Source organism: Epinephelus lanceolatus, chromosome 18, assembly GCF_041903045.1.
Source record: "Epinephelus lanceolatus isolate andai-2023 chromosome 18, ASM4190304v1, whole genome shotgun sequence".
Lineage (NCBI taxonomy): Eukaryota > Metazoa > Chordata > Actinopteri > Perciformes > Serranidae > Epinephelus > Epinephelus lanceolatus.
Genome location: NC_135751.1, coordinates 10,838,034 through 10,856,934, shown reverse-complemented (window position 1 = coordinate 10,856,934; position 18,901 = coordinate 10,838,034). Strand labels below are relative to the sequence as shown.

The window sequence follows — 18,901 nt, the reverse complement described above, 5'->3', positions numbered from 1 at the left end:
TCATCAGAACTATGAATGAAGTAGGCTACCTTATATGATAATGGATGAAACAGTAACAGTAATTACCTGTGGCAATGTTTAGTCTATGGAACACTTAAAAGTTATGGCCTGTAATCTTATATCAGAAGATGTAGATCACTGGAAATAATTTACAAATAATAAATGTAGGCCAAGACTTTAAATACATGTAGGTATTATAACATATAGAATTAGTATAGAGTGAGTATTTTTTGCTATGATCATGAAACTACTCTGAATATGTTACATAAAATGCCAGACTGTTTCTAAAGTAAACGTTGGTAGAGTAGCCTAGTTAATGACTTCAGAGGTCTATCTGACCAAAATGCTGCATTTATAATAACAGGAGCCAATTAACAGTGTGAGGGTTATTTTTCTGATAAAATATAATCATTGTTTTTTGTTTTTTTCCTAGTTCTTATCACACAGGTGTCTCATGTTACTTTGAGCTGCAATAAAAACAGAAACACTGTCAGCTATCATTGCGGACTAAAATAAACTTTGCATATGTTAAAATACTGCTAAAATCATGTGGTTTGTGTTGTAAACAATCTCTCCATTTGTTAGAAGCTCTGTTTTAAAACCGGAGGAGATAGACTCCTCGAGGTCTAGGGCGGTCAGAGGTTGAGAAGTTAACAAGCTGTCATCCGAACTCTGAACTTAACCTGCTTCGGAGCAGGTTAGCTGTTCAGCATAAGTTACCACAGTGCTAACTCCAAATCCTGCTTCACAGTACAGGCCTCTGGTCTACCACTGCCTCAGTCAGTCCGTTTGTTTGTGTAATTGTTTGATATTGGCGTTTTAAAGGGTTAATTCGGATTCACCAAAGTCACACAACAACACAAACTAACTGATTAAGGCGGTAGACCAGCAGCTCCCATGTTCAGCAAGCTTAAATTACTGTTTTTGTCAATCGAGTCTGGTGGCTTTCAATCAATCAATCGATCATTTATTTGTCAAATGGACTTATACAACATACAGCTCCAGTGGAATATGATCCCATCAGCTCCTTTAACTTGTGCACTGTAATTTAGTCCGTCTTTGCATGTTCTTACATTGTTAGCTGCTGCTTTATAATCTTCCATGTTGCCGGATGGTTCGGGTAATCCTTAGTTTCTGGTTGTGGAATGATTTAACTGTCCACACATCCCAACCTCAACAAAACAGCCACATGGTTGCTCCTCACACAAGCAGTGACTCCACTCTGCAGCCGCTTCTGAACAATGGCAGTGATCCACAGCAGGACCAGCAAATCACCTCTCATTCCCACCGTCACATCATTTCTTATTCATCATAAAGCACATACCCCTCTCCTCTTGCAAGAGTCCTCTGCCACTTAATTGAATGGCGCTGTCCAGGATTTAGCCTGTTTCAGTGACTCAAAGGATATTACAGTTCCTGAAAAACTAAACTGATGCAGCATGGAGGTTGTCCAGTTTATTTTCAAACACCTGCAAAATGGCTAGCAGGATGCTAGTTTAGCTGGTGCCTGTCTTCTCCATGTTGCCCTCGATGTTTACTGATGTTTACATTTGAAAACTTCAACCTGGCTAGCCAGCAGCTAGCTAGAAGTAGTCAGCAGAAAGGAGATTTTAGAGACTGGTGAGTTGACTTCCTCATCACGATGAGTGACTTGCAGCCAAACACCACCACCCTCCAAAGCCAACCACAAAGAGCACCAACAAAATAGACATAAGACCCTAAATTTAGCACAACTTAAGTGGAGCTAAAGAGAGGCATCGTCTGGCATCATGACTGGCATCGCCCGTGCCTTCGTCATCTCTACTCCTCTTTGACAAGAGAGTAGACAGGTAAGTGAAGCCATTAATGGCCTCTGTGTCAGAAGGGGCTGTCTGACAGCAAGGTAAAGCTGTAAAAATATTCTAAATATAGTATACACTTCAACTCATTGATTTTTTTAGTTGGCTAAATACTCCTGCCTGCTCCTCCAACCTGGAGGTGTGCCAACCAACATCTATTGTATGTACAATCCCACTTCAAAAGATCTTAACTATCCCTTTTCCGACCTATTTGGGATTGTATGAAATGTAAATGAAAGACAAAAAAAACAGGTATGTACAGTATGTGGACACCCCTATCCACATTCTCTGTACTTTTGGAGCTGTCGTCATGGCATGGGCCTGAAATGTTCAGGAATACATATTTTAGTGTTCTTCAGACTTTGTATATACAATTAAAAGACCCTTCGCTGTCTCAACATGACAATGCTCCTATGCCCAAACCTCATCCACAGATTAACTGAAACACAGACTGCGAGCCAGGTCATAACACCCAACATCAGTGTCGGACTTTACTAATGCTCTCTTGGCTGAATGAGAGCCAATCCCGACAGCCAGGTTCCAAAATCTTGTGAAAAGCCTTCCCAGAAGAGTAGAAGCTGTTAGAGAAGCAGATTAGTGCCCCTGGTTTTATAACATGTTCAACAATCACATAATGATGGGTTTTGCATCACTGTCACTGTTTTATATCTGAAATAATCAAAGTGTCCAATTTCCTTGAGTCTCCAAATGTGACTTCCTTTCATCTTATGTGGTCTTAAATTATGTGCAATAGAGCAAAGAACCAATCACAGCAAAACACCCATGCTTTTTAGCACGCTATTTGTCACACAAGGAAGAGCTCTGGAGTTTGACTTGAAAACTAATGCCAGTGTCCCTGGGACTGGAAACTAAAAAAATCAGTATAAAAACAAACAACAGCTCTTTATATACATTTTGTGTTGTTTATTTTACTGCCACAGTAAAAGGAATAATAATCACTTTTTTTAATTCATAGTTGATGATTTAATTATTTTTTGGTAATTACTGCCTTGTAAATTGAAATCCCTAAATATTTGTTTGAAGTATCATTAATCTTAGTAATATAATTTCAGCCTTATTAATTAAAGGGTCCAGGCTTGCAAAGCACACGATAAAAACATTAAATCAAAGCAGTAAAGTGATACTAATATTAATCAGAAAACATCAGAGCAGTCGAGTGTTTCATTAATAAATCACTTAAATCACTAAAAACAGGAAGTTACAGAAAGAGTTAATGTGGTGAAGCATCTCTGATTATTGTCTGACAACAAAAAGGCTGCAGGGACGTGGTTATTTTTCCACAGCAAAATGTTAAAAACTAACTGTAGCTGCTTCTCATTACTGTGGTGAATGCTTACAATTGTAAAAATCTGTTTGTAATTCATTTGCTGAATTCTGGCAGCATTTAATAGCCCCATGTGATTCAGCACAGTTAACAATCAGTAGGATGTGTTGGTGTTTTGGGTAATTGGGGTCTAAAATAACGACCTTCATTCCTTCATTTCCCAGCCTGATTTCAACAACGAGAGTCAGAGGGGCAAATTTGTGGAACGTGCTCCTAAACAGGTCACGGCTTCTTCAAATAAATGTTTAATTTCAGATCTTGATTATGTATTCAGCTTGCTTGAACGCTCATTTCCTCACAACATCCAATTAAAATTAGCTAACTAGTAATATAGCAGAGGGTGGAATTGCTTTCGTTGCATTAGATGTGTAATTGCACTCTCTACATCCCTAGTGACCCAAAAATCAATTTCTTCTAAACTGTCTACGAACTAAAACCCTCCTCGCTGCACCAGGTCCAGAAGTACAAATCACAAGGACGTGCGATAACAACGTATACAGTCAGAGACTTGGGAACAACCGCATTAAGATTGGAGGGTGAGATAGACAGTGTTATGCACTTATGTCCTCACTAGGTTCATCAGAGATATATGAGAGGCAATATAGCAGTATGGTAACCATCTGGAGTTTGGTACAGAGATTTTTCACAGGCTCATGTTGATTCACCCCCTCTCTCTCAACTCCTTCAGGTGGGGACCTACGAGATGGGGATCCTGCAAATGAGATACCCTGTGTGGCCGCGGTATGGCTCCTACCTGGAGCCGGTGTCAGACTACAGGCATCTAACGGTGGCCACGCTGGAGGAGAGGCCTTTTGTCATTGTGGAGGCAGTGGACCCTGTTACTGGTACATGTGTCAGCAACACCGTACCCTGCCGCCGACAGTCCAACAAGACAGAGGCGTAAGTGATGCCACCACTCAACAACAGTGAATAGTACCATTCCAACATAAGAGCCAAAAAGAGCAAAAAGACACCAAGAACTTAAAGGGTCAGTTCACCTAAAGTCAGGGATTGACTGACTGCATTTGATCAAATCAGCTGAATCTGCTCATTGAAGTGAATTATTTTGTATTCCCATCTAATGTGTATAGATGATATTAAAAAAAAAACAGCTTGTTACTTTGCTTACTTTTCACAAGACACTTGCTCCAAATACTGATCCTCAGAACACTCAAGTTAAGAGGCTTTTATGGATTTGACATGCATGAATGTTTAAGTCGGAGATTTCGATAATATGATGGAGTTAGAAGGTTAGAGGACTTGTAACTTTGTACTGTTAAACTACCAAAGCACGCCATCACACACACACAGTTATAGTGAAATGTTACAGCGCAGTGCTCATTTAACCACACAAACTCTGCTTCTATGACAGAGTACCGGCTTGCAGAGAGTGACCAGCCAAGCTCACCCATTCTAAATGTTATGATTCGATGTCATAGATGTGGTTCAGAAGGGTTCTGCCACACTGACTAGTATGTTCAGCATGCCGCTATCAGCTAGAGTTGGCATTAGGAGTAGTGTCATTAAGTTTAGGCGCAAAGACTACGTGGTTAGGTTTACAAAAACATCACTATTTGGCTTAAAATAAGTATGTTACATGGCATATGTCATGAAAAATGAGTCACACTTCACGTGACATACTGCATAAATCAGCGTTTTTCGTTGCACACAGCACAAGAACCCTGGTCTATAAGGTGAAAGTCCTGTGTTTGACCCATCCAACACCCTGAGCAGCCCCCCTACACATCAATAAAGTCAAGAATGTAATAAGAAGTTCAGACTTTCTCACTCTTTATATTAATGTTACATGAGCTGACTTACTTACAAGCAATAAACTACAAAAAACAATAAATACAGCTAATACACTGATAACAGCATTCTGAGCATACTATTCAGTGTAGCAGGACCCTTCTAACCAATACTTATGACGCTGATAACCACTAATTATGCTCACTTGAGTGATAACATTCAAACCAGGTGCTGAGTTATATTTTGCAGTTCATGCAAGTTACCTATGGTTTAACTGCTAATTGGCTAGTTAACTAATTTGTTGTTTAAACTGGTGAAAGCAACGGTCAGAAATGCCAAAAGTGAGAGGCTTTAAAAAGATAAAGAATAAAAAGAGCAAGAAGAGGAGATTTAATAAAACATCTGTGCCTGAATTTCATCAAACTAAAGCCAGATTTGGATCTTCTAAATTCTACATGATTTAAGAGGTTACAGGATATAAAGCATTTTAGGATTCTGTCCACGTTTGCTGCATTAGTATTTTCAAATTTGCTGCTACTGAACGGTGTGTAGACCGCCTCAAGTCAAAGAAACCTGAAGCAAACCCACTATACCTCACTGTACAGTCCCACATGCACTCTCACATGTTAACATGCCCATCTTAATTGATTTTGTATCTAGCTTGAGAGCGCCATTAGGTATGAGATTAAGAGGCTCTTCCCCTGCCATTAGCCCAGGCATGACTTCTTATCACTCAATGAGGTGAGATACTCATTAGGCTGCTTGGCCAGAGTGTAATATCCCAGGGATCACCCTGTGACCCAATCAGGGAAATATATGTGCTGCATGGTGGGGTATCAATTAGATGGGATGATTAGGCCATGTCATCAATCCTGAACACCTAGAGACTGATATTGGTGTTCATTAGTGGGGGAGAGAAGCGCTGGCCATTATCCATTACTGACAATAGCGTTAACGAGATGAGGGGAACACAAGATGAGGATCACATCCCTTCAGTGTTATGGAGGACTGTAGTGCTTTATCGCTCATGCTGACCAAATCATCCCGCCTGTATCAAAAATGCATAACTCCCCTCATTGGACAATGGCACATTTTTATGGAGCTGCAAAATAATCCAAGTCAGGAGCAGATAAAGTCAATGAGAAGTTCAATGAAGCAATCGGTACTTTAGTCAGCTGAAAGAGAAACACTGACCAGTGAACATTAAATCAAGAGTGAAGAGGTAGATGCTTCTCCATGATTCCAATAGTCAAACTGAAGAGAGCTCTCTGTGCACAGGGAGACAGGGGCTATGGTTGTGATGATAACCACATCATCGCATTACCTTGGTCATGTGATGCTGCTTTGGTGTTGAAGTCAGCATTGTCATCACCACACATAATGAATTAATACAATATGATAAATTAATTGGAAAATGCATTACTTTGGCTCTGATGCAGCCCCTATGTCTGCAGTCACCAATCTGGTAGCCTCGCTCAATGTCCCGCCCACAGCACTGTCTGATTTATTACACACCACGAGTAATAGCCTATCAACACTAAATGCTGCTGTGCCACAGACAACAAATATGGTGACTGGAGCTGCTGCTCCCATAAGAAAATGGACTCAGAACTGTGAGTCAAAAGTGTGGCAGTGGTTTTACTGAAATTGTTATAAACATCACAATCTCTTGCAAAAGGTTTTACCAAGTTTCCACTGGTAACGCCCTGCCATAGTACAGTAGTTGATGTAACTTCATTTGTATGAATACGAGAACTGTCTGGACAAAAAGAGGGAGTAAGACTGCACATGGATGTGAGACATTGATCAGATTATCAGAATTTATAAAAAGCATAGTGATAATACAGACATTTCAAATCCCAAAGCACTGCAGTAAACCTTATACTGGTGAAAAGGCAACGTTTCATGGCAGAAAGAAAAAATCCATACTGTCACAGCCCTAAGTAGGACTATCCATAGATTTTTTTTTCATTAATTAACAATCCGTACATTGTTTAATGATTAATTGATTACTTCTAGTCTAGAAAATGACAGAAAATAGGGAGAATGCCTTTTACAATCACCCAGATGCCAAGTGATCTCTTCAGATTTTTTTATTTTGTCCTAAATCCCAAAATATGCAATTACAATGATATTAAGCAAAGCAAAGTAGCAAATACTTACATTGGAGAAGTTGAAAACAGCCTCATATTAAGCACTGTGTCTCGGATAAGTGACCTAAACGTCTACTAGATTATTGTAATTCTTGTTTATAAATGTCAACTAGTCTTTGTGATTTCAGCGCTTTTTTTTATACACAACACTAAGAGACACTTTTCTTAAGAATCCCTTAAACCTGGTTATTAAAAAATAAACTAAGCGGGACATTTTACAGTTGAAAAGTTAACTTGTTGGTGCTCTCTCAGGCGAACAAAATGTAAGATTGCAGCACTGTTTCCAAATAACATCAAGCATATATCTTTGTTTTTTATTTTGTTACAAATCAGTCAACATGTGTTCCGGTACTGATTTATCTGTGATATAGGCCAACCAATTTATCAGTCAGCCTGTTATATCTAGGTTAAGAAGTAGGGAATTTTCCTAGTCGACCAGTAGTTGTCATTTAGGGCCATTAGTCAACGAGTCGCCTGCATGTTTATGATATGAATTTAATTATTAAATTCTATATTTTGGGCATGGCAACACAATGGTTTGAGTTCAAGGTCTGAGAAAGAATAGTATAAATAACATTGTTAACACTGTGCTATATTACAAAGAAATACAAAACCGTACAACTGCACCTTTATTAATATAGGCCTATATTTTATCTACAAGTGCACGTCACACACTGAGGGAGTTGACGCTGTCAGCAAAGCAGTAATGATTGTGCTAAGTGGCTAATGGGCATGTAGCTACTTACATGTTTCAGGTGATACGTCATGTTTGTAGTCGACAAATGAAAGGCAAATGTTTGCCTGCAGAATTTACATATCACCTTGGGTTCGTCCTTCACCTTCTCAATATGATCCCACACTTTGGATTTCCTGGCTGACATGTTATTAACTAGCCTGTGTAATAACTGCAGGTACCAGCCCTGGAAATTAACATGACTCCTGTCTGACTGCTGAGCGTGGCCACTTCCTTTGTCTATCCTTTCAAATTAAATTCCCACATGGTCCAGTCATATAGGTTTTGATTTATTTTAACAAGGCACACCTCCTTTTAAAATTTCAGGTTTGTTTTTTTTTTGGTTTTGTTTTTTTCGGCGACCACTGAAATCTTGCCAACTAATGACCTTTCTGGTCAACTAACTTTTGGTCGACTATTAGAGAGCAGCCCTATTGAGAACTGTGCTGCCTAATCCTCACTGCAGGGTCATCTTTCTTTATCTCATTTTCATCCATGCCCTAAAGCTCCCCCACAGATCTCAACATGCCCATAACTCAGGCCCACATCAGTGTCGTCTAAATTGGGAGTCATTGGTCATGCAGGTTCTCCATTTCAATCCCTCAAACTCCCCTCAATCCCATACATTCGACCAGCCCTGCGGACCATCTGTGTAGTTCTCTCATTCGTCCTCAGAGAGGCCTGACAAACAGCCAACAGTGCCCATCTCAGACTTGGCGAGAGCAGCCCAAAGCAGTTAACACAAGCTCTTCCCTTTGAATCATATGTCCTCCAGCAGTATCAGAAAAATCTCAAGCTCTCTTCCACACTGCTTTAGAACTGCAGGCAGTCTCTTTTCCCTTAGTGCACAGTGGCGAAGATTAATTCAGAGGTAATGCCCTGGTGAAGGGTGGTATTGACCTGGGAAGATAATGTCATCATACATTAGCTGCATTCAATGGGAGCTAGATCATAAGTTGATTTAATTAACGCTGAGACTGAGTGCAGAGGTAGATGAGCTCCCCAGGGCCTCAGAGCAGCAGGGCCAAGTACACAGCAGCAGGAAGATACACTAAGCTCCCTCACACATTAGTGTTAATGTTTGAAAATTGTAGTAAGTTAAAATAGTGTAATGTGAGTTCAGTATATTGAATACAGTTGTGTAGATAGGGTGTCGTCTTCTCCTGTTTACCAATCGCAGTCACACTTTGGACAGAGAACTTAGTCACTACTGTGTAGTGCAGCTGTTCCCAAACCTTTTAGCTGGCTACTTTCCAATAGGCCTACCAGGCACAGGCCTTGGGGCCCAAGGGGTCTGAGGGGCTTCAATCTCCCAGTGACTTTCATTCTGATGACGCTTCAGCCCCCGGCGGCAACAGCCATTATTTTGAGGGTTCCAGTGAAGCCAGCAGATGTCCAGATAACTGATAACAAATATCCAGGTCAAGACTTCCTCTTCCATTGGCTACTTATTGGCTACTTTTTTTCCACACAATTCTGATCGCACTGCCTATTGGTTTAATGGAAATGAATGATCATAACTCCATATGAATGCAGATACATTTAAAAAAGGCTGATAAAAAGCTAAACCATCCTCAAACGATAGCTGATGGGTTCAGAGACTGCAATTTTGCCAATGCCTCTGGTCTCTTAGATGCCAAAAACACACTAAGCAGCGGCAAAGTGCTGCTCGCTGTAATAACAGTTTGCTGCGGCTGAGAGGCAGGTTTGTGTCATTCAGGTTGAAGGAAATACTTTATAACATAAGTCAACATGTCACTGGAGTCACAGGACTCCATTTACTGATGGCTGTGGGTATTCCCTGGCCGCAATTCACCATTATTAGTTAAACTATCCCTAACTTTTAGCTTGGCCACATCTCACAGCAGAATCAAACAGCTGCAACTCAGAGCACCTGCTGCAGCTTTCCGTAACCATTGCATGGCAGGTCGCTGAAGATCACACTTCATCAGTGCTTGATGTGTTTTCATCTTTACTCTTTACACGCACTGTTTGCCTAAATGCAACCTAAGCCCGCTCAAATGTGATTGGTCAATACCACTCAGACTACAAAACTAACAAGACGCACGGAACACTTCCGACTCCTAAATCTTGTCCTGCTTCCTACACATCTGCATTAATATGCAGGTATCTGTATAAAGAGATCAGGAGGGCTTGATCAGAGCATGTGTGTGAAGTGACTGTCAAAAAGATTTCTCATTGCAAAGAAAAAGGCCCAAAGTCCCTTTTATTTTAATAGTTCTTTGAGGCCTAAGGAGATGAAATTCACAAGAAAGACTCAGCTTATCTAATGAGTCCGTGACTAGAAGGTATAGAGAACAGTTACCTCAGCTGAGATGCCTTTGAGCTAGGCTCCTAACTTAGATCTGTTCCAATGGAATGGCCGACAGATCAGACTGTAGAGGTAATGGGCAGCTTCAAGATGTGAATGTGTGTTTCCCCCCTGCTAAAAGTAACTACACTACTAGGGGTGTCTGGGCAATCAAGTGGTTAAGACGCGTATCAAACTGTGAGTGCAACATCCCTGGTTTACTTCCAGCTGGAGACCTTAGCTGCATGTCATTCCTGCTCAGTCTCTCCTCTCATTTCCTGTCAACTGTACGATATCAAATGAAGGCAGAAATGTCCCTAAAAACATACTTGACTTGTGCTGTACTTTTCAAACTTTCTAAGGTCAATGTAGTAGTTCTTATTCAGTGCAACACAATTTGGTTTAAAGTCAGAATAAACAAACTTTATAATGATTTTGTACAGCAGAAATTATTTTTCTTCTTCTTGTTTCTCTTGATCATCTACAGTGGCAACCCATCAATTTCATTTTGTAACCCCTTCTGGTCCCAGCTGTCGGGAATAGTTTGCATGTGTCCTCAAATTTGGCAGATCTACAGCACCACCACTGGGGGAGTGGAGTGAGACTTCTACTTTTCAGCCTCTAATTTGATTTAGACTAACCATTTCTTTTTAAAACATGAAAAATCATCTGGCACAGCTTTACAACTTGTTTAAGAGGTGAATATTTCAGCTTCTCAGCAATACTGTTGTCTTTAAATTTTCTTATGAAGGGATACAGACATCCTCAGCTACACAGATGGCCACTGACAGTGACACACACTAAAATAACACATACTTCTGACTGTCACCATCCATAAAGCAGCTTCAAAGCATTACTCCAAGAATGTCTGCACTTTGAATAAATAACCTCACACACATTTGCAACAATTCCCAAAGACCTGTTTTAATGCAACTGGCAGCTAACTTAAAGCCCAGCCTTGAACCCTGGCAGCTGGTGAGACGGGGGATGTTGGGGCCACCGTGTTTACTCGCAGTCTGCTGTGGCAGCCTTGTTTCCCTCTAAAGTGTTCATTTGTTTCGGTTGGTTGTGGCTCGGCTCTGCCTGCGAGCTGCCTCGCCTGTTCGTCTCATTGCCTACTGGTCCTGATGTGTGGGTGCAGAGTCCATTAGACTTAAGGTCTGGGGGAGGTTAGGGGTGACGTGTCATTAGTGCTCTCTGCATTGCGCCCATGGCTCACTAGTCCGCTGCCGCATCATCTCACACTTCTCACCTTATGCGCTGTAGAGGTTGGTCTGTTTTGGTTTCTCTGAAAGCAAATAAACACTTAATGGTGGACCATAACCTCTCTGTAGATAAATAAAAACAGAGAAATTGGATCATCAAGTTTGTCTAAAATGATCCTGCCGAGCTGAACGAAACACAGCCACTCTGACACTTCAAAGTTTTAGAAATAGATCCCCCTCACACTGCATTGCCTTTGTTTCTGGGGAAGCTCAGTCTCACCACACAATGGGCTCTTCTAGGTGCAGTAACCTCTAATTGTGTCAAATGACAACTAATAATTGATTTTATTACAAACAGATTATTCTCATGTTCATGAATCACTACTTGCCCACAAAGTGGAAACAAACAAAAACCTGCCAGTAGTGCAGATATTGACTTTTTCAAAGGTCATTTGGACCTTTATGCCAAATCTGTATCTGTTATCACACAAAGATAACAAAAACTTATAGGAACAGTTCATCCAAAATCAATATGAAATAGAAAATTACAGCCAGTGTCCAAAATTAACCTTTTGATTCACTGGCCAATGGGACTAGTAGATGAAAAAATCTTCCCACCAATCATATTTTTTACTGGCCAAACAGAAAACAGTAGCTAGCAGACCTGCAGCAGATGACAGTTTAGCAGAGTAACTGATGTCCTGTAAACACTGTCGCAAAACTAGAAGTGTTTTACTATGATCAGTTTCACTGCACTGTTTAGACTATGGTCTGAAAAAATAATGGACATAGCTACTATGATGTCACCCATTGGTTTGTGGACTCCCGTTTTGAAACCTCTAGTTCGATATTTGGCCTGTCAACATCTTTGTTTTTTTAGCCAGAAGTGGCCATAATTAGGCAAGAGACTAGACTTGTGGAGGAGCAAGTGGTGAATCTCACTAAGAAGTCAAGGACACTATCAGCAGGGGTGCTGCGGCCATGCTGCGGCCGTGCTGCCTGCTCTCTCCGGTTTTACGCCAGGCTTGGCTCCTTTCAAAGACTCCTTGCAAAGCACTCCTACGGGGTTTTTTCGGACCTAATTGTATTGCGGAGTTTTGCACAGCGGCGACCGGATCTTTGCTCTCAAACCACAAAAAAATGTGTTGGCACAACAGTCTCCTTCAGTACATTATTCTATGCTTTCTTTTGATTTTCACATTGGCTAGTCATGCTGTTTAATTTGTCTTCTGATTAAATCGGAACCGTTGAAACAAGTTGTAGGAAGCAAGTAATTGGTTGCTGGCAGACACTCTGCAATGAAATGGTTAATCAGCAGTGCCATGCACTGTAGAGCCGATGCGCTGCTGGTTCTGCCAGCCTCAATACAATATAATGTCTATAGCCTTACTGTTGTGTACAGCCTTATAGACTGAGCTGAGTAGTGATGTGCGGGTCGACCTGTAACCCGCGGGACTCGCAAATGGACCTGCGGGTTGGGCAACAGTGATCGTCTGTTAAATCGACATTATTATTATAATCTATTAATCTATAATCTATTACTGTCATGGCACCCGAAGGTACTGATGCATTGAGCAGGTGACAATCCGTGGCCGTTTTCAAAACACACTTGTGTCACGCATTCCAAAAGAAACTTGTTGAAACTTTAAACAATAATTTATTGTACAAAACGGGGGAAACAAACGTTGACAAAAATGGTTCCATAATTCATATTAAATTCAAAAGATAATGAAAAAACAGCTACGAGTTAGAGGGAATAGTGATAAAGTGGTAAAACTTGGCATTGATCCACAGCCTCGGATGCGCTCAAGCGTGCCATGCGCACAAGCTCCGTTGGTAGGCGATACTATATTTTCACATTTTTAACAATGCAATTTAAAGTTTTGATTTTTATTGATAACCTACATTTACCAACAACAAAAAGACTACATTTAGCACCAAAAAAAATGTAAAAAAAAAATAATAATAATAAAAAAAATAAAATAAATAAGTAAATAAAAAAATGAATATCGAATACCAAATTTTCATAACGAATACCTACCCATAGAAACAAATATTCGAATATCCGAATATTTGGGTACAGCCCTACCAGGCTGTAAACATGTTTAGTTCTGCTGGAAAGTTGGGCATTTCAACATGGCTGTATATGGGGATTTACTCATTTCTACAGCCAGCCTCAAGTGGCCAATCAAAGAACTGCAGACAATTTTGTCATGGCTTCATTTTTCAGCCCCAAAGGTTGCTGCTTGGTTTATAAGTGCATAAAAACACACCTGAAAGTGCATGTGTGTCAAACTCCTACACATACAGCAGAGGACAGAAGCAGCATGCAGCATAAAAATCAAAATGTGGTACTCTCTATATAGCTTTTAATTACATGACTGATTTGGCCTATATCTCACATAAAACCAGTTTTGTTGTTGCTTCCTGTTTTGTTCATAGTCTCAGTGAGTGAAAAAATAAAAACTCTTGTCTGAATGAGGGAGAATAAGCATTTCACAAAATGTCAAACTATTACATTTATACAGTAACTTATTCAAATTTGTATGGATTATCCATAGAAATACCATTTCTATGGGATTACCACAAAAATCACAATCACATATCACATCTGATTTACCTTATATGGAGTAGATGATTTTGGTGCTCTCTAAACTCAGCTGTGACATCTGTATAATGCACTGTATATATAGATACAAATACAGTCTGGTTTTGTAAATACAGTTTACAGATTTGGGATTTTAATTAATTTTCAAACACATTTTTCATCATACATGAATTTTAACCCAAATTGCAACCATATAACATCAAACACGAGCTTAAAGCTACAATTTGTTGATTAAAAAAAACGATTTTTGGGAGGGACCCACTCTAATGACCCCCTGTGGGTCACATGGACTCACTACATTGAAAACCTGTCAACATCACTGCATTCATTTTTTTTTTTTTAATTCAGTGTCCATATACTATTATTACCTTTTTACTAAAGCCTTTTGATGTATTTTATTATGTTGTCTGTTTTTAACTCTTAGCATAGCATATCTGCACTGCCTTCTGTAGCACTTTGAGATTTGTTTTTTTTTTTTATGTAAAGTGCGTTACAAATAAAATTTATTATTATTATTATTTTTATTACTATTCACTGTCTGGGGTCTATGTTAGCAGCGCGGACCTAAAGCAGAAACACATAAAAACTGTATACTGCAATATTTGTGTATTTATTGGGAGTCATATCGTCATAGCAATGTTCAACTACGTTATTGCATATTGCATGTTTCCCTGAGGTCCATTAGAAATCAAATTCAGCTACTTTGCCCCTTAAAGGGACCTTTTTTTTTAACACATTACACCCCAATTTTAACTAGTAAAGGTGACAATAATAAGTGGCTCTGTTCATTACAGTGAATGGAAAACAAATATGATATCAGGCCCTAGGTAATCAATCTGTCTATAAATTTGTATTTTGTGAATAATCCAGTAATCAGTTCAGTAAACCGCAAAACAAAACAAAAAAAAACAAAAAATTAACTTGTTCTGTCTAACTAACAATTAAAAAAATGATACAAGCTGAAAATTATCATGTAATCGTAAAACCAGTGAATGTTTTTGCTTAATAAAACACAACTTTTTCTACAAATTGGAGCAGAGTACAGGATGTTTCACAAGGCACTAAACTAGACTCTGTGTTTACTGCCCTCTTCCTGACTCACATCACTGGCGTCATCCAGTTAGTGTGAAACTGAAGGACATTTTCATCCCCACGTTCTGGGTAATCCTGCTGATAAGTAAGGGGAATTGATTTCAACCCTTGCGTCAGACTCTTTTACTTGGTATGCTGAGCCTGAAACTGTCCGTTTAGCTTCTGCTGCGTGCTCTGTCTGAAGATCAGTACTGTATGTGAGTCGGCACGCCGTGTCTTTTTTGTCGGGGTCACTCAGGCAGCTTGGCATGTGGTAGGCATTACACAGACGAGTGTCCTCATTAAAACCATTCAGCATACTGTAGTCCAAACCACGTCCAAGCCTGGGTCAAACTGTTTGATGTTTGGTAGAAAGGGAAATGTGGGGAAAAACAGCTGCCAGTTTGAGTCTAAAATGAAATACTTAGGAGTTGCACTGTGTTGCATTTTAAAAGCAATAGAGCAATAGCAGATTTGCAGCAGGACATGAAAATATAATAAAAGATGAGAGGATTGCTGAGTAAACTGGCAGCACTGCCATCCTCTACACTGCCGTTTCTTTGTATACTGTACTAGTTTGTATTTGGAAAATATGGTAGACTGCTGCATGACACAATATAAGATGAGGCTGCTGTTATTACAGTTAGTTAGGCTAAATTCTAAAAGCCTAATCAACATGTATCTTCATTAATTCATTCAGTAAAATGAGTGAGGTAAAGGGTGTCAGGGATTTATGGGTATGGTGGTCTTCAAGGCTGAAACTGACAATTATTTTCATGTCGATTAACCAGTCGATTATTTTCTGGATAAATCGAAGAGTTGTTTGGTCTGTAAAATATCAGAAAAGGGTGAAAAAAAAGTTTTGTCAACAACCCAAAGATATTCAGTTTACTGTCATAGAGGAGTAAAGGAATGAGAAAATATTCACATTTAAGAGGCTGGAATCAAAGAGTTTTGCTTCTTTTTTTCCTTTTTTTTTTTAATCACTGATCAATCATCAAATTAGTTGATTAACTGAATAGTTGATAATAATAATAATAATAATAAGTAACAACTAATTTGCAAAAGCAAGAACTTGATGTTATTTTAAGATTTACTGTTTTTTTCTGTTTGCATAATTGTAGGTTATTATCTGAAGGTTTTGGACTGCTGGTTGGTCAAAACAACACATTTGATAACGTCAGCTTGGGTTTTGAAAATTTTACATTTTCAGAGCTTTTGGATGTTTAATAGACCAAACAATCAATTCATCAATCAAGAAAATATTTGACATGGATTATAGATTAGGAAAATAATGGTTAGTTGCAGCCCTTATAGATATTTTGTTACAGTAATTTTGGGAGGAACACCACAACCACATAGGAGTCTGTCTGTTTGTGGCTAATACGTATGTGAAGGACCAAACAAATCAAGGTGCATATTAAAAGATTCTGTGTGAATGCATTGCTCCAGACATACATACATTCTCCAACTGTTCCCAAAGATTCACACCAGTGAACACTATCACACTGCCCAAAACTAGTTTACATTAAAAAAGGTCCACTGAATAAAAATGGGAAATGCAAATGAGCTTCTCAGAGTAACTCAAAGTATGACAAAAACAACAGTAAATGGTTGAACTACATGTTTGCAGTGAGTCTTTATTGTGGCAATAACATATTGAACCTGCAGCTATTCTTCAGGTAACATTTTGAGATTTTGGCCAAGTTGCCATTAAGCAATCAAAATAATTCAGCAATGAGTTTCATTCCTGTCTGCCATTGTTTGTTTGTGATTAATTAATGCCGGATTTGTTTTGGTCTACCCAGCTGTCTGTCCATCTGTCGGCGCAGTGACATAATGCGCAAGCCTGTAGAGTAGCTCCACGTGTCCCTCCTGCTACCCCCCTCAAACACCCCCCTTATTTTCTGACGTCAGAGTCGGTTCTTTCATCACCTCTGTTGAAAATCGAGGCACTGCATCAGCAATATTAAAAAATGAATCAGAATAAAGTGGCTTAGATGACCTGGATAAACTGTTGGTTCACTTAGATCATCAGATTAGTGAGTACAGAGTTACCATAACGAATAGTCAATTTATTCTGAACATAAAATAATGGCCAAAATTAGAAAAAAAACACAATATTAAACCAGAATTCCTTTAAATAATATAGTACTTACTGCAGGATCTGACAAAGTGGGTGAGAACTCTCCTTTACTAACTCCTTGTCCCTTGCATGTTCATCTCACACATTACACTATATTAATACCAGCTATGACAATGCCGCAACGGCTGGTATTGTTTTCACCACGTGAGTCTCTGTGTGTCATCATGGCAAATGGTCCAGCTGACTGACTGTAAAGAGAACTAAGTTGTTTTTAGTATTTTGCCAGGTGCTGAAATATCTATGTGTCGGTGGACAGATCTTGTCATTACTATAGTGTCATGATCATGCAAAATGCAATCACAAAACATTACAGGTGTGTAAAGCTCCAGCATGAGGTGCAATCAGAATGCAGGGAGCACCAGCCATTGGTGTGGCAGCTGGCCCTCACTCCTGAGGCTAATGAGGAGCAGTCAGCGCCTCAACCTGTTCTGCCAAGACTAGACCCCCTGGAGGCCTCTGTTACACTACAGTCTTCCAGTCTGGCAAGGTTCCTCGGGTGGACAAGCCCAATAATGCAGCCATATCATGGAGACAAAGATATTGAATATTACTTAACTTTTAAGAGAGGCCAAGTGCCACACGAGGAGTGATCACTTCATCTTGCCCCACTGAATGGTAAGGCATGAGGTGCTTATGTAGCTATGGACATTGATGAGACTATGAACTATGCCATTTTGGAAAAATTTGAGACAAACAGAGATTTACCGAATGAGGTTCCACGCCACCATGCAGTGGAGGAACACAAGACCCACAGAGTTTCAGAGACACCTCAAAGACCTGCACAAAGGAGCAATAGGAGATGCTATTGTATTGGAACAGCTCCTGAGAGTCCTCAACCATGACCTTTGTACCCTGGCAGAAGATCGCAATCCAGCCACAACAAAGCAAACTGCAGAGATGACTCAAGCTTTCCTTGCCCACCCAACTAAGGCATTCCACCTAATAAAGGTCAAGGCCCCCAGACAAGTGCAAATTTTCTATTTCAAATGTTTGAGAGCTGGGATGCCATAAGAAATCATTACTGAACAGGATTCCAATTTCGCCTCTAACTTCCTAAGGGAAGTCTACAAACAAAGTCCTTTCCAACATTTCAACAAAACCTTAAAATCCATGCTCTAAATCCATCCATCCATGGATCCTCTTTCTACTTTTTACCTATTGGAGCTTCAAGCGTCGACAGGTTTTTCTCCTTTTCAGCTCCTGTATGTTCATGCAGCTTGATGTGCTGAGGGAGGCCTCTAATGAAAAGCAGTCTTGAACAGTTCCAGAAGCTAGCCAACAGTTAAGTGGTCAGTGCACTGCTATGACAAAGTTGCTTACCAGAGGTCCTTCCAAGGGCACCACAATGTTCTGCTTCCTCCTCCAACATCAGAGAGTGGTCTCTCTGCCAAATGGCAGGGGCCCCCAGCTTCCTGGTTCAAACCCTAGGGTGGGGGGGCCATTCTGTGTGCAGATGTTCTGCCTGTGTCAGCATGGGTTTTCTCTGTGTGCTCCAGCTTCCTCCCACAGTCCAAAGACATGGAAATTAGGTTAATTGGTGACTCTAAATTGGCCGTAGGTATGAATGTGAGCTTGAATGGGTGTCTGTGCTAGCCCTGTGATAGTCCAGTTCCCCCCGACCCCTAACAGAATAAGCAGTTACAGAAAAGGACTGAATGAAAGGAATGGCTTGACTGACCTGCACCATCAATACAGTTGTGGATTTGCACTGACGATGAAGACGAGGAGCCACAGGAGCAGTT

At 40.0% G+C, this 18,901-nt stretch overlaps 1 protein-coding gene and 1 long non-coding RNA gene across 4 annotated transcripts in view; one reads left to right on the top strand and one right to left on the bottom strand.

Moving 5' to 3' along the window:
- LOC117268173 (uncharacterized) overlaps positions 1-18,901 on the bottom strand; it is a 168,254-nt gene that overhangs the window by 122,436 nt on the left and 26,917 nt on the right. The gene's annotated exons all lie outside the window — the stretch shown is intronic.
- The window catches only part of grin2ca (glutamate receptor, ionotropic, N-methyl D-aspartate 2Ca), a 107,815-nt gene that overhangs the window by 66,411 nt on the left and 22,503 nt on the right, over positions 1-18,901 (top strand). For both annotated transcript variants that reach the window (XM_078161639.1, XM_033644385.2), the window contains exon 6: positions 3,872-4,083. In XM_078161639.1, the coding sequence (XP_078017765.1) occupies positions 3,872-4,083 (212 nt within the window). The remainder of the gene's footprint in view (positions 1-3,871; positions 4,084-18,901) is intronic.